Source organism: Zalophus californianus, chromosome 9, assembly GCF_009762305.2.
Source record: "Zalophus californianus isolate mZalCal1 chromosome 9, mZalCal1.pri.v2, whole genome shotgun sequence".
NCBI lineage: Eukaryota > Metazoa > Chordata > Mammalia > Carnivora > Otariidae > Zalophus > Zalophus californianus.
Window position 1 is genome coordinate 15478998 of NC_045603.1, and position 16236 is coordinate 15495233.

At 44.1% G+C, this 16236-nt stretch overlaps 1 protein-coding gene across 5 annotated transcripts in view; it reads left to right on the plus strand.

Annotated features, from left to right (window-relative positions):
• Window positions 1–9563: 9563 nt before the first annotated feature.
• Window positions 9564–16236, plus strand: part of CRY1 (cryptochrome circadian regulator 1) — a 120209-nt gene continuing 113536 nt past the window's right edge. For 4 of the 5 annotated variants that reach the window (XR_003519699.2, XR_003519700.2, XM_027592211.2 and 1 more), the window contains exon 1: window positions 9866–10060. Coding sequence is in view for 3 of the 5 variants with exons in the window: in XM_027592211.2 (XP_027448012.1) it covers window positions 9903–10060 (158 nt within the window). In the remaining 2 variants the exon portion in view is untranslated. Of the gene's footprint in view, window positions 10061–16236 lie in introns of all 5 variants that reach the window. The other variant, XM_027592210.1, reaches the window with a different exon arrangement.

Genomic DNA, 16236 nt, shown 5'->3' on the forward strand with positions numbered 1-16236 from the left:
GGAGGGCTCCTTCCAGGGTGGTGTAAAATCCTTTTAAGGGTGCTTCCCTCTTAGGGTGGGGGCCCTTGTCCTTGACTGTCTTTCTTCCAACTATCCCTCATCACCACTGGCCAAACCTATCTGGAAGCCAGAGGGCCAGGAGCCTGGGAAAGGTGCTTCACAGAAATTCAGAACAGAGCACGTGACAGTGCACATGGATCCAAGAGGAAAAGCAGGGGCGCCTGGGTGGCTTAGTTGGCTAAGCGTCTGCCTTTGGCTCAGGTCGTGATCCCAGGGTCCTGGGATCGAGTCCTGCATTGGGCTCCCTGCTCAGTGCGGAGCCTGCTTCTCCCTCTGTCTGCCGCTCCCCCTGCTTGTGCTCTCACACACACGCTCTTTCTCTCAAATAAATAAATAAAATCTTTTTAAAAAAATTAAGAGGAAAAGCATTTGATGAGTACAGATGCTATTATTATTGTTCCTAGTATTATTTTTTTCTAATTTCAAAATGTCTTGTTTATCCTTGATATAAGTATCTTGTTAGCATTAGCCTTACATTTATCAGTAAATACTAGAATTTCTTTTGGGCTTACAAGTGGTGTTGCAGTTACCATTATTGTTGTTCAAGAACAAAAATTCAGCCCAGTGAACGTGAAGATCTCATTGGTTTTCTTGAGCGATTCAGGGATTGGGCAACATCCCTTCTAACAAGCAGAGGGGATCTCTGTGGACTTGTACAAAATGGAAGGTTTTTAGAGGAGGGAGGGTGGGGCCAGGAAGTTATTAGCAAAAGAAAAGAAAGGATTGTTCCGGGCAAGGTCACCTTTCCTTAGGCGGGGAAGGGGGAGGGGTGTGTCTTATGAGGTGACTACCCTCAATCTTCCTTTGGTGTTGGGTTGAGAGGGCTCATGGGACTGATTGTCTTCTTGGTGCCGATAAGAAAATGCATGACTCACCAATAAAGATTTACACTTCTGGAGATTGAAACTGCAGTTAGGTTAGGAATTAAGCCCTGGGTTTGGTGACTTGGCCTAACTGATGCCATTTTGGGCCTGTGGTTTTCTTCTCAACATTGTGTAACCACCCAAAACAGTGGTTTCAAACTGCAGCAATCATTAATTTGCTTACAAGTGTGCAATTTTAAACAGAGCTTGGGAGGGACACATGTTTCTGTACAACATGGCAGCTCCATTGGGGACAGAGGACCCACTTGCTCACCCTTGTGTCTCTGGTGCTTAGAACAGGGCCTGGAACGTAAGCATTAGGCAGGTAGTTAGGCATGAGGCTGTTAACTACCAAGGTTAACAGCCACACCTCCAGAGCCTGGGCTGGGGAGTAGTCCCAAGTCTATGTGTTAAAACGTCCTCCTTTTCCTGGGCATAAAACTGGAAAGTTTTAGCAGGGTTGGGTAGGCCAATAACAGGTGCCCTGCTTAAGAGGCTCTTAAAATCGTCCATAGCCGACTGTTGTGAAGGTTCCCCAATTAAGGGGAGTGGAGTCTGATTTGCCTTTTAGAGCCCCATAAAGAGGCTGGACAAAAAGTCCATAGCTGGGAATCCAGACTCTGCAGTAACCCGTTAGGCCCGAGAAAGCCCTTAGCTGCTTACCAGTGGTAGGTATGGATTGGTTAATTATGGCTCGGTTCTGTTCTGGGGAAGGACTTTGTCTCCCAGAGGTTATGATAACTCCCAGGTAGGACACCTGCTGCTGTTATCAGTTGAGCTTTGGATTTGGATACTTTGTGTCCTTTTTTTGCCAAAAAGTTTAGGGTTTGGACAGTATGTTGGATGGCTAACTCTTGAGTGGGGGAGGAAATCGTCCACATATTAGAGGATAGCTCCCCCCTCAAGTTGTAAGTCTTATAAATCCTTAGAGAGGGCTTGGCCAAACTGATGGGGCTATCCCTGAATCCTTGTGGGAGTACCGTCCAGGTAAGTTGTTCGGTGGCCCACATGCGGATTCCCATTCAAATGCAAACAGAAATTGGGATTGTTGAGCCAATGGGATGCAGAAGAAAGAATCTTTAAGGTCCAGGACCATAAACCAGAGACTGGTTGAAGGAATGGTGCCCTGGATGACATACAGATTTGGCACCATTGGGTGGGGTGTAACAGCCTCATTAACAGCTCATAAGTCTTGGACTAGGTGATAACTGTTGTCCTTTTTTTTTTAAACTGCTATGATGGGAGTGTTGCAGGGTGAGGTTGTTGGGAGAAGAAGCCCATGTTTCAAAAACATGGTGATTATGTGCTGTAGCCCTGGTTTAGCTTCAGGTTTAAGAGGGTATTGTTTTTTATGAGGGTGGTAATGGGTTCCTTAGGTTGAATCATAATGGATGTGGTTGTTATTGCCCTTCCAGGGGTTCCATGATCCCAGATATCTGGGTTGACTAGGGAATCCCAGCCTTTTAGGATTTGTGTTGGAATGGGTGAAAGTGATGTTAAGAGAGCCCCCAGCAGGTTTCAAAGACAGTTTTCAGTATAAGGCCCGAAAAGGACTTCAGCCTTCCATTTTTGTGAGAGGTCCCTGCCTCATAATGGGCTGGGACATTCAGACATAATTAGAAAACTATGAGTAAATGCTTGTTCCTCCCAAATGCAGAACAGGGGATCAGTGAAATGTCTGATGGCTGGCAGGCCAGACACTCCCATGATGGTGTAGGTTTTAGAGGAGTGGGCTCCAGAGAAGGAAGTCAAGATGGACTAGGTGTCCCCAGTATCAAGTAGGATCAAGGTTGGCCTATCTGCCACATCCATTTGCACCCTTGGCTCCAGTCCAGTGATGTGGATCCTTGAAGGTGAGGGACTGGAGGGGGCCTCCTCATTTGGGCAATCATCTGGGAGACTACTGGTGGCTCTTGCCCCCCGCCTTCCCCCAGGTCAAGGGACAGAGAGCAGCCCAGTGCCCATGGTGTCCCCATTTGTAACAGGCAGTTGAGGGAGGATTGTTTATTAGGGCAGCCTTGTGCCCAATGCCCTGTTGTCATCAGCAGATGTCACCCAGATCTGAAGAGACCATGTGAGAGAGACATTAGCCATCTCTGCAGAGATGCAGAGGCAAGTATGGACAGATGACTGAGGGCTCCCAGAACGTGGGCCCCACTGCATGAGGCCACATAATCTTGACATGGCTCCCAGGAAGTGAGAAGAAAACTCCAAGAATGACTAGGATAGATTTCCTGCCAACTTAGCAGAGCATGACATGAGAAATTAAGTTGATTTATTATTTTTAAAAAATATTTAATTTATTTATTTGAGAGAGAGACAGAAAGAGCACAAGATGGGGGAGAGGCAGAGGCAGAGGCAGAGGCAGAGGGAGAAGCAGACTCCCCCCTGAGCAGGGAGCCCGATCCAGGCTCAGTCCCAGGACTCAGGATCATGACCTGAGCTGAAGGCAGACACTTAACTGACTGAGCCACCCAGCCCCCCTTAAGTTGATTTATAGAAAATGATTTTTCTCTACACTTGGTTTTGTGGACTGAGAGTCAGAAGAGCTAAATAAGAGTTATAAAGACCTTGCTTGAAGCAGAATTTTGTTTTGAAGACTGGAAAAAGTGTGAGCATGGGAGTTGGGGTGGGGGGCTTGTGGAAATTGGATACAGTGTGCTCAGTAGGTCAAGGTCCCCTTTAGAGCTGGGGAAGGGAAAGTGACTCACAAGCTCTTCTACTACAAGGGTTTCTGATATGCAAATTTGTCTGTCTGTGATTGGTTAAGAGAGAAATGATGTCAGAAAAAGGCAAAAGTTGTATTGATTCATATGCAGTTTTACCCAATAGGTTAATGTTTTGTTCCACTAAGTAACAACAGCTGAATGTCCAAGCGGGTGCACACAGCTGGACACCGCAAGCTGAGAGGAATACAACAGTTAGGATGGTTATTTTTTGTTAGTGATGCCGTTATTAACTTGTATACATTTTAAGTGGTCCGTCTCAACCAAATGTTTTTCATAAACCTTATTGTTTTTTTTTTAAGATTTTATTTATTTATTCATGAGAGAGAGAGACAGAGGCAGAGGGAGAAGCAGGCTCCCAAGGAGCAGGGAGCCCGATGCGGGACTCGATCCCAGGACTCCGGGATCATGACCTGAGCCGAAGGCAGACGCTTAACCATCTGAGCCACCCAGGCGCCCATAAACCTTATTGTTTTAACAGTACCTCTTTGCAGAGCGACGATTTTTCTGAATATATTGTATGGATTCTCGTGGAACTGCTTGTACTTCTTGCACTAGCCACCAGGTGGCATGACCAGCCCTAGGCGACCTCTCTGCTTTCCAGGAATTGTGAGAGGTTGGGGAAAGTGAGCAGCAGGTTGGGCAGTACCTGTTCTCACACCAGCATATATACCTTGCCTCCTCTAACTTGTTCTTTCTTCTTCTGCCTTGAGTTAATAATACTGGTCACTTACGAGTATGTTCTTTAGAGAGTTCCCAGCAGTCCTATTTTCTACAGGTAAACTTAATTTCTGTCCTAACATCTCAACCTACTCCCTGGTTGAAAACCGGGTTGGTGAATTCCAGGTTTTCTTGGTCATTTCAGAATTTTCCTGTCATCCCAACTCAGTCAGCTGTGAAAAACATCTCCTTTCCTCATCTTCTCTTCAGAGTAGTATTTAAGTTCCCAGATGTTTAAGGAACAGTACATCTTTAGAGGGAAGGGGGTGATCTGGCTGTCATTCCTCAATTGTCTACGCTGCCATCTACTGAATGTATGATCTTGTCTTGTCCTCAGGTGTTGCTCTCTCTCCAGGATGGCATCTGTTGAGATGCCCACGTCCCCATTTGGTCATCGGTTATAACCTTTCATGACATTTTGCACAATACTGTCCCCTTTGGAAAAATCCCTTAATTAGTTGGTTTTCTCTTTCAGCTAACCTTTGCAGCCCTCTAAGGAAAACGGGACGTGTAAAAAAATCTAGTTGTTCTCTTAGCCAGTAGGAGGCTTGGCAGGGCTTTCCACGTTCTCTCTGTCCAGTGGCATCCCTCATAGGCTTTTGTTCTGGGTCCCAGTAAAGTGGTATGGGGACTCCATGAGGGTCAGCTTCCAGATTTCAGATGGGAAGTTGGCATCAATGTCTTCTACTCTCAGAACACCCTAAGCTCATCTAGGAATCTGGAGCTAATCCTACAAGGATAGGTGAAATACTATCTTCTCGTTTTCAAAAAGATCAGTGCGTATCTGTCTTATTTTCCTTGTACACATATCCCATCTCAGGTTAAAGAATTTTTATATAGTGCTGGGGAGAGGGAAGAGGAACAGCAAATTCTTCCTGATTTACATCTAGATCTAAGCCCTTGAATTTAGAACAAAAATATTGGACTACCTTTGTCCTCAACTTCTGCCCCTCTGAGGCAACAGAAGACTCCCATCCAATGACCTGCATGGGGATGGTCACAGGACAAAAAAAAGATCTGTGGCGTAAAAATGTTGGTTAATATTTCACAATATCATATTGCCACATTTGTAACTATTTACACTTTCTAAATGCATTTGGGCAACAAAAAGGGCAAGAACAACCAAGAAAACTGTTCGCAAGTACATCTGTGTGGACTCAGTCAGTTAACAGATTGTATCAGTCAGTGTCCAATGAGGAGACAGAAACCACACAGTAAATCCAACAGGGAATGTTTCATAAAAAGAATTATTAGGATAACAGGGAATTTATAATTAATTATAATTAATGATAAAGGGGGGGAGGGAACTATGATGAATACCACAGGCCTGAGGGACAGTACCTAAGGAAGGACAAACTTGGGAGAGCATAAGGGGTCTCTTCCAAGGGTGGGATTCAGACCTCATTGGAGAGATGTGGTTGTAGCTGCATGAGCTGATCACCTACTCTACTCCTTCATTATTTGTGTATTGGTAACATATCCCCAAATCACCTTTGCCAGATGGGGTCATGAGAGAACACAGGCCTTCAATTTAAAGGCTTATACACTTTTATCAAGGGTGCTCATGAAATTGAAGAGATATTCATCCAACATTGTTGGCAGTTAAAAGAATGTTTACCAGGACTCTTGGTAGATTTTTTTGAACCTTTGTCAGGGTTGTGTTCATGGAGTCCTAGCATTTTTAAATAGTAGAAAAAACTTAAAAATCATCTGGTCCAATCCACGGATTTTTTTTTTATAGATTTTATTTACTTATTTGACAGAGACAGACACAGTGAGAGAGGGAACACAAGCAGGGGGAGTGGGAGAGGGAGAAGCAGGCTTCCCACAGAGCAGGGAACCTGATGCAGGGCTCAATCCCAGGACACTGGGATCACGACCTGAGCAGAAGGCAGATGCTTAACGACTGAGCCACCCGGGCGCCACCAATCCACTGATTTTATAGATGAATTAATCAGGCTAAGAAAGCCTAGGTGACTTGTTCAAGATCATCAACTTATTAATGGCTAGATGAGATAATTACCTAGTCTCTTCTTCTTAGTCCCATACTCTTTCTACCCCATGATGTTGGTGCTTCACAGAACTTCACAGATTTCTGACAATGCTCTCAATCCCTCCTTTACCCCTTTAAACATAAATACTCACTGAAAAAGAAGGGGAGTGGTGTTACCAGTGAGAGATAGTATACATAAGCAAGGAGCTTGGATTCAGAAACAGTCTTGACTTTTCATCTTGTTTAACTACTTATTTGTATTTCTGAGCTTTAGTGTCTTCATCAGGAAAGCAGGCATAAATTAATAATAATAAGCTGCCTCAGAAGATTATTATGAAGGTTAATAATAACCTAATGTGCTTGGCACATAGTAGGTGCTCAATAAATCACAGCAATTATTAAATGGTTACTCCTTCCCCATAATAGATATATTAAAGTAACCACCTGTGTGCCATAAAAATCTTTTAGTCTTCGAGGAATGCACAGCTGACAGGACTGACACTTTTATAATAAATCAGTACATTTCTGTGTAAATTTCATTTACACACCCACCCACATATAGTTGCCTGTTAGGAAAAAAATCTGTCTTTATTAAACGAACAATTGGCAAACATAAATCAACCCTACACAAATCAATATTCTCTCTCTCCCTCCATTCCACAATTTCATTTGATTGCTTGAAAACAATTCCTATGTCCTTAGGCATAATCTACTTACTTTAACACTGCCCAAAGTGAAACACAAAACACTGTTATTTTAAAAAGTACAATAGACCCTGGAGAATGAGGCAATCCAAGTAAGGGCACAGCTCTGTGTGCTACATCCTATGCATAGATGATGGATCTTTCAGAGTGGTAATTACCCAAGGCTCATCTCCGCTGATAAAAATAACAAATACTTAATACTTTATAGTGAACAAAGGGTTTTCATATATGTAACTTTAAATGCTCTTAAGAAACCAAAGAAAGGATGCCATGCCCTTTTTATGGCAATAGAAGCAGGGTTAGGGAAGACTATCCAGACACTGGCTCACTAGATTATTGAATTTAGTATTGCTGTATTAGTTTGCTAGAGCTCTATTAACAAAGTACCACAAAATAAGTGGCTTAGAACAACAGGAATTTATTGTCTCATCGTTCTGGAGGCTGGAAATCAGAAATCAAAGTGTTAGCAGGGTCATGCCCCCTCTGAAGGTGCTAGGGAAGGATTTGTTCCAGGTCACTCTCTTAGCTTTGAATAGTTAGTTCTTGGCTTATGGTAGCATGACTCCAATCTTCACATGGCATTCTCTTCGTGTGTGGGTCTGTCTCTGTGTCCAAATTTCCAAATTTATAAGGACACTAGTCATGTTGGATTAGGGCCCACCCTAATGACATCATCTTACCTTGATCATCTGCAAAGACCTTACTTCCAAGTAAGGGCACATTCCCAGGTATGAGGGGTTATATGAATTTTAGGACACAACTCAACCCATAACAAGTACCGTATTCTTCCTCCTTTTAACCTTGCGGGACACACTGGTGGCAGAGAGCATTCATTCATTCACTCATTCATTCAATACACATTGTAATGCGTATGTGTCAGGCTCTATACTCGGTATTGATGATGCAAAAAACAAACTGGACAGCCACCCTGTCCTTGAGAGGAAATCAGAGACACACTGTTATAATAATAAATACTATTATTGAACACCTACTTCATGCTAGGTATTAAAGTATGTACTTTTCATTTAATCTTCACAATAGTATGTTAACTAATGTATCAGAGACACACCCGGGGAGATGGGTGTACGTCCTAAATCCGCTCTGGATGACAGGGATATTTTCACAAATTAGGTACCACTTTATCTGAGTCTAAAGGGATGTGTAGAAATGTACTAGGTAGCTCAAAGGTTGCTATGGTGAATAGCACATTCTAAAGAAGAGCATTTTATAAAGGAAAAAATAGCACGTTTGAAGGTTAAGAGACACATCGTAAACTCCACCAGGGCTGAGGTTTTTGTCTATTTCTCTCTTGTACCTCTAGCACTCTGAACAGTGCCTGGTTCATTCAGTAAATCGCTTAATGAATATAAGGGCATCACACGTCGAAAGGAATGACCGGGCCTGATGCTCACTGTCGCTCTAACCACACTAAGGGTGAGAAATCAGGGCTGACAGGTTGAAGATACATAAATAGTATTAAGGAATTCCGGGTGCCTGGCACCCGCCTTGCCCGTTACCCTTACTCCCCGGAACACATCCGAGGGAGCAACACCACGAGGGCCCGAAGAATGGGGGGGCGCCAGCTCCACACACTCCAAAGTCGGCTTCTTTAGCCAAAGCTGCACTGAAGCACAAGGCTGGGGCTTGAAGTCTAACGGAGCTTTCTTCTCTCCTTTCAACCCATCCCACGCTCACTCCCCGCCGGACTCCCTTGCCGACTCCGGGAGGACACACGGCTGTTTCCAGGCCTTCCCGGAACGCCACAAGAGGAATCCCAGAGCGCGCTCCAGACGGCCGGCCGCGCCCTCCTTCGCTCTAGAACGCAGCGAGAGCGCACGCGCGCCATCCCAGCCGAGCGCGCCCCCGCGAGCTCCCCGCAGCCCCGTGCTCATCCGGGTCTCAGAGAGCCTCAGCCAATAGGGGACGCTCACGGCCTCCAGGGGCGGGGCTAAGCCTTCCCTCACATGGGGCCTGTGGTCATCGTGGGCGCTTTTAGGCGACCAGGCGGCGGAGAAAAAGGGCAGAGAAAGAAAGCTCGGGGTCTGGGCGAGGGTCGAGGGCTTTGAGATCAAGCAGCTGCCGCCCCCTAGAAGCGACTGAATCATGAGCAGATTCCTCAGTCTGAGCCGCTGTAGTAAACACACTTCAGAAACGTGAGGTGCCGGGGGTCACGTGGGGAGCGCGCTCTCCAATGAGGATCCGGGGGCGGGGCCGAGGCCGCTGACGCGGCGGTGGCGGCGGAGTCACCCGGGCAGCCTCGGGACCGGTCACCGGCCGGCAACCGTCCAGCGGCCTCGACCACCGCCTCCGTGCTCACTCCTCTTCCCCTGACCGAGAGACGGCGTGGCCGACTGTGGCTGGATCCCCTCTCATCCCTCTCGGTGGCTCGCCTCAGGCGGGCGGTTTTCTCCTCCGGGGCCGCCTCGGTGGGGCGAGGTTTTCGTGACGAACCTCCTGGGGCTGCCGGTGCTGGTCGGGGCCGTCGTGGCGGCTCGGGCTCGTGGAACGTGCTCATTCCCCGGGCTCCGAGGCCCTCGAAGCGATGCGGCTCGTGCCGGCGGTTGCGGCGGGCGCCGGTTCCTAAAGGGCGTCACACCCGGACTCCGCTGACGGCAACCTCCATTCATCTTCCAGCTGCGCCTCCAGCGTCCTCTCCTTCTCCGGCCCCCTCCTCGGACTCATTTTTTCCTTTTTTCCCTTCTGCCGCCCTTTCCCCTCTCCTTGGGTGTGGCGGTTCCCCTGGAAGCAGAGGTGTCGGGTATGAGCCGGCCCTTCTTTCCTTGAATTTCTCGGTGGGGGAACTGGGCAAGGACTCGCCCGCCGCCGCGCCCCCGGGATGGGGGTGAACGCCGTGCACTGGTTCCGAAAGGGGCTCCGGCTTCACGACAACCCCGCCCTGAAGGAGTGCATTCAGGGCGCTGACACCATCCGCTGCGTCTACATCCTCGACCCCTGGTTCGCCGGCTCCTCCAATGTGGGCATCAACAGGTGGCGGTAAGTCGAAATCCCGTGGGAAATGGGGATTTTGGTGTTTAATGAATCAGGACTTGACTTGCAATCGGCCGAATCTGAGAATTTAGACCTGGGACCGCGGTACTTAACGCCGTTTTCCAAGTTGGAGGTGCCTTGAGAATGAAATGGAATTGATTTAATAGTTCTCTGGCCAGAGAGTACCAGCAACCGGGAACACCTTGGCCTTCATGTGTGAGTTACGTGCCTCTGCGCTAGTGGGAACTCTTCCCCTGGTTTTATGGGGAATTCTTAGCGGTGTTGTTAAAGAAACACCCTCCGAGTTCTCAGTGGCCGCTGGATTGATTTTCTTGGCCTCTGTGGCATTCGAAAGGATCGCTGCTTTGCGTGTTTACGTTTGTGGGTGTCTAGGTAACGCATAGTGTGGAGAAAAATCATTCAGTACAGGCACCTCCAAATCCACTTTTCTTCCACCTCGAGGTCGCCGTAGGAAAAGCAAGGGAAACATCTGGTTTCTCTTTGCTCAGCTCTTCCTCTCAACTCCTCCTTGTGGTTGACTAGAGAAAGCACAGTTTTTCTTTCTAGGCAAAGTGTAAAGCCTTCTAGGGATCAGAGCACTGAAAAAAATTTTCGAGAAGCTTTATGGTCGTTTCCTGAATACCAGGCTAGGTGATTGTTAGGCCCCCTGGTGGAAATGAAAGCATTTGTTTGACGGATAGGTTATTGATCACTACTGTATTCCTAGCACTGCTTTAAACACCAGGGATATAGTAGTGAATGAAACGGACAAAAATTCTTATCCTTTTCGAGCGTTATGTCCCAGACAGTCAAATATATAGTAGTTGATGGTGATAAAAGCTGTGGAGAAATATAGAGAAGAGATAGGGGATAAAGAATACAATGGGGTGGGATTATCCTTGCAGTTTTTTTTTTTGTTTTTTGTTTTTTTTAAAGATTTTATTTATTTGAGAGAGAGCGCGCGCTAGAATGAGCGAGCACGAGCCGGGGACAGGAGCAGAGAGAAGCAGACTCCCCGCTGAGCAGGGAGCCCAACTTGGGGCTCCATCCCAGGGCCCCGAGATCATGACCTGAGCTGAAGGCAGCTGCTCACCGGACTGAGTCAACCCCAGGTGCCCCTCCCTGCAGTTTTAAATATGGTGATCGCCGAGAACTCAGAAGGTGGCAGTTAAACTGATGAAACAGGTAATGGATTGCAGATATCTAGGGAAAAAGCGTTCCAGGCAGGGAGAACAGTGAGGGAAAAGGCCATGAAGTGGAAATGTGTTTCACCTTTGGAAGAAACAGCAAAAGAAGCAATATGAAAGGAGCAGAATAGGGGCGCCTGGGTGGTTCCGTCGTTAAGCGTCCGCCTTCGGCTTGGGTCATGATCCCGGGGTCCTGAGATCGAGCCCGCGCGTCGAGCCCCGCATCGGCCTCCCTGCTCAGCGGGAAGCCTGCTTCTCTCTCTCCCACTCCCTCTGCTTGTGTTCCCTCTCTCGCTGTGTCCCTTTCTGTCAAATAAATGAATAAAATCTTTAAAAAAAAAAAAGGAACAGAATAGTGGTAGTAGTAGGTGAGGTCAGAGACGTAAGCGGGCCAGACTGAGTAGAGGTTTATAGGCAGTTGTCAAGATTTGGGCTTTTACTCAGAGCAAAGAGGGAATGATTGGAGGATTATGAGCAGAGAAGTGGTGTGATCTAATTTAAGTTTGAAAAAATTTCTCTGATCATAGTTCTAGATTGGGAGGAGAAGGTGGACAAGAAACAGGAAGCTGTTGGATTCTTCCAGCTTGAACCACAGTGATAGTGGTGGGCGTGGTGAGAAGTAGTCAAATGCTGAGTATATTTTGAAGGAAGAATCCACAGTATTGGGCACCTGGGTGGCTCAGTTGGTTAAGCAACTGCCTTCGGCTCAGGTCATGATCCTGGAATCCCAGGATTGAGTGCGGCATCGGGCCCCCTGCTCAGCGGGGAGTCTGCTTCTCCCTCTGACCCTCCCCCTTCTCATGCTCTTTCTGTCTCACTCTCTCAAATAAATAAATAAAATCTTAAAAAAAAAAAGAATCCACAGTATTTGTTGGCAGATCGGTTACGTGGTATTAGAGAAAGAGAAGAGATTAGGGATTATTTTGAAATTGTTTGAGGAACTAGGCTAAAGCTGCACTTGGCCAAGAAAGTGAAGTCATTTGCAGAAGCCATTGGGAGGGTGATTGAGTTCTCTTTTGGACTTAGGTTTGGGATGTTTATTATACATCCAAGTAGAGATGGCAGATTGACAGTTGGATATATCGGGAGTTCAGGACAGAGTTCCAGGCAGGAGGTATAAATTGGAGAGTCATCAGTTTGTAGATAATATTTAAGCCATTTATTCATTCATCCTTTCATTGAACAAATATTTGTCATGTACCTACTACATGCCAGGTATTGTTTTATGTTCAGGGCATTCAGCATTAACAAAAATAGCTAAAAAAATCCCTTTCCTGTTAAAGTTAAATTCTAGTGGAGCCATGAGACTTTGTGAGAACATAAGGAAGTGAGTGTAGATAGAAAACAGAGTAGGTCCAAGGTCAGAGCCTTGGATACTCTAATGTGTAGAAATTGTGGAGCTGTGGAAGAATTAGCCTAGGAGATTGAGGAGTATCTAGTAAGATGAGAAGAAAACCCAGAAGAGTATGGTGTCTTAGAGGCCAAATAAAGTATTTCCAAGAGCATGCTTTACCTCTGTCAGGTGTTGCTGATAGGTCAAGTGAGATAAGAACTAAAAACTAAAAATCCTGTTTAGGATTTTGAGGTCATTTACAGTCTTGACTGGAGTGGTTTCGGTAGTGTCAGAGGCAAAGCCTTTCTGGAATGGTAAAGAGAGGCTGAGAGGAGAAAATTTGGGGGACATCTCCTACAGACAGGTCTTTTAGGGAGTTTTGTTATAAGGGGATCAGAAAAATGATAAGGTGCCTGGGTTGGAATGTGAATTCAAGAGAGAATTTTTTTTTTTTTTGAAGATTGGAGAAATTACCGTATGTTTGCGCTGATGGGAATGATACAGCAACTGTATTTAAAAGCACTCATTAGCAGAACTGATGTCATTAATGTAGATTCTGGGAAAAGATAAATTAATATATTTTAATGTATTAATAATATCTTAATATAGTAATAACCTTTTCATAAAACTGTTAATAAATTATTTAACAAATGTAAAATGTTTAAAATGTGACTGGTAAGTGCTTTTTTGTTATTTGCTACTAAATTGAAAGCCCTAGGTGAATAATATCTAATTACATGTTTGCAGTCAGTTTCCTCTAGAGCATTTGATAAGTTTATAAAATCTAGACTGTAAGCTTCTGTAGGATAGGAGTTAGTTATATGTTATCTTTGTACACCCAGCAACTCACATTGTCAAATGAGTGAAATAAAGCTTTAAGCACAGTAGGAATAGTCCCATATTTTCCTTTTTTTTTTTTTTTAAGATTTTATTTATTTGACAGAGAGACGAGAGAGGGAACACAAGCAGGGGGAGTGGGAGAGGGAGAAGCAGGCCTCCCGCTGAGCAGACAACCAGATCAGACGCTTAATGACTGAGCCACCCAGGCACCACCATATTTTCCTTTTTAAAAGATTATTTTTAACTATTAAATATTGTCCTTTCTGAAAGATGGGTAAAGATGTAATAATGAATGGAGACTTTTTTCTTATACTAAAGACTAAGTTATAAAAAGGCAGGGACAGAGTTTTATTTAGTCTGTTGTCATAGCCCCGAATTCAGTACTTTTTATATAGCTGTAGCTCAGTTACAGTTCATTGAATGAAATGGCATCCAGAAGTCAGTACTTTTATAGTGAAACAACTTTATTCATTTCCTTATGACGTAGGATAATGTGCAATCTCCTTAGTTGGCATTCAGGCTATTTTGTGGGTTTCTACTTTCTTTCCTTCATGCCATTTCCTTCAGTCAACAGCATTTCCTAGATTTTTGGATTGGATTTAACGAAGTTTTTACCTGAGTAAATTAACAAAACTACCTTTTTTTTTTTTTTTTTAAGTAGGCTCCGTGCCCAGTATGAAGTCCAGTGCAGGGCTTGAGCTCACAACCCTGAGATCAAGACCTGAGCTGAGATCAAGAGTCGGATGCCCAACCAATTGAGCCACCCAGGCGCCCCCCAAAATTACCTTTTAATATTGCTATAATTTCATTTAAAAAGGATCTTTTAACATTTAAAAAGAAACTTTGAAGGACATTGTTGGAAAATAAAGGACAGTCCTTTGACTTGAATAAATTAAGCTTTATGAAAATTCACTTGGCCTCATCAGTGAAAACATTATCTTGAATTTGTCATATTTGGGATTGAATGATATAAAATATTTCAGTTTGGCTCAGTTGGTAGAGCATGCCACTCTTGATCTCAGGGTTGTGAGTTTAAGCCCCACTTTGTGGGTGGAGCGTACTTTAAAAAAAAATTTCCATTCCTTCCTTTACTTATCTCTTACTAAAATTACACCACACAAAAACTTATATATGAATGTTCATAGGACTATTATTTTAATAATTTACATTATTCATAATAGTCAAAGGGTAGAAACAACCCAAATGACCATCTACTGATGAATGGTTAAAATATGTTATATCCATACAATGGAGTAGTATTCAGTCATAAAGAGAAATGAAGTACTGATACATGCTAAAACATGGATGAACCTTAAAAACATTATGCTAAGTGAAGAAGCCAGTCACAAAATTTCACAAATTATTTGATTATGTTTATATGAAATGTCTAGAATAGGCAAATATGTAGAGACAGAAATTAGATTAGTGGCTTTTTAGGGCTAGCCGACTTGGGGGAGTTGGGAGGTGGTAGCTAAGGGGCATGGGGTTTCTTTTTGAGGTGATGAAAATATTCTAGAAGGTGATGGTTGCACAACTCTTTGAATATACTAAAAAAACATTGAATTGTACACTTAAAAAAATCTACCTACCCCTTTAAGGTCCAGTCCACATGCTGCCTTTTCCATAATACATTTTTTATCATGTTGTCTGGGATGCTTTACACTTTACAGTCTTATGAATTCTTACGCCATTTTTTTAAAATTTTATTTTAGTATGTTAGTCACCATACATTACATCATTAGCTCTTGATGTAGTGTTCCATGATTCATTGTTTGCGTATAACACCCAGTGCTCCATTCAATATGTGCCCTCCTTAATACCCATCACCGGGCTAACCCATGCCCCCAACCCCCTCCCCTCTAAAACCCTCAGTTTGTTTCTCAGAGTCCATAGTCTCTCATGGTTCGTCTCCCCCTCCGATTCCCCCCCCTTCATTTTTCCCTTCCTACTATCTTCTTCTTCTTCTTCTTTTTTAAACATATAATACATTATTTGTTTCAGAGGTACAAGTGTGTGATTTCATCAGTCTTACACAATTCACAGCACTCACCATAGCACATACCATCCCCAATGTCTATCACCCAGCCACCCCATCCCTCCCAACCCCCACAACTCCAGCAACCCTCAGTTTGTTTCCTGAGATTAAATTCCTCATATCAGTGAGATCATATGATACTTGTCTTTCTCTGATTGACTTATTTTGCTTAGCCTAATACCCTCCGGTTCCATCCACGTCATTGCAAATGGCAAGATTTCGTTTTTTGATGGCTGCATAATATTCCATTGTATATATGTACCACATCTTCTTTATCCATTCATCTGTTGATGGACATCTTGTCTTACGCCATTTTTTGATATTGCTTCCCACATCACCATTAAATACCATTAAAAAGAAGTAAATACTTCTTATTTTGTGAATATTGATATAGTCCTCATATATTCATTTCTCCTTCATTTAACAGATTGCAACTCTTTTTCCTGAAGAGAAGGTACCATTTCATTCAATCAAAGATTTATTTTTCATTCATGTTTATAGTAGGCACTGTTTTAGTACTGGAGATACAACAGTAAATAAGAGAAAGTCCCTGCCCTTGAGGTCCTTCTAGTCTAGGAGGGGAAACAGGCAATAAAATATATATAATATGTCAGGTGGTGGTAAGTATAATGGAGAGAAATAAAGCAGAATGTGAGAACAGAGACCTAAAGAAAGGGAGGTAACAAGGCTGTACAGATACTGGGGGCAAGAGCTCTCTGTGTTCTCCACAGTGTCCGTACAAAGTAGGCATTTGATACATATTTTTAAAATTTTCTTTGTTAAGTCT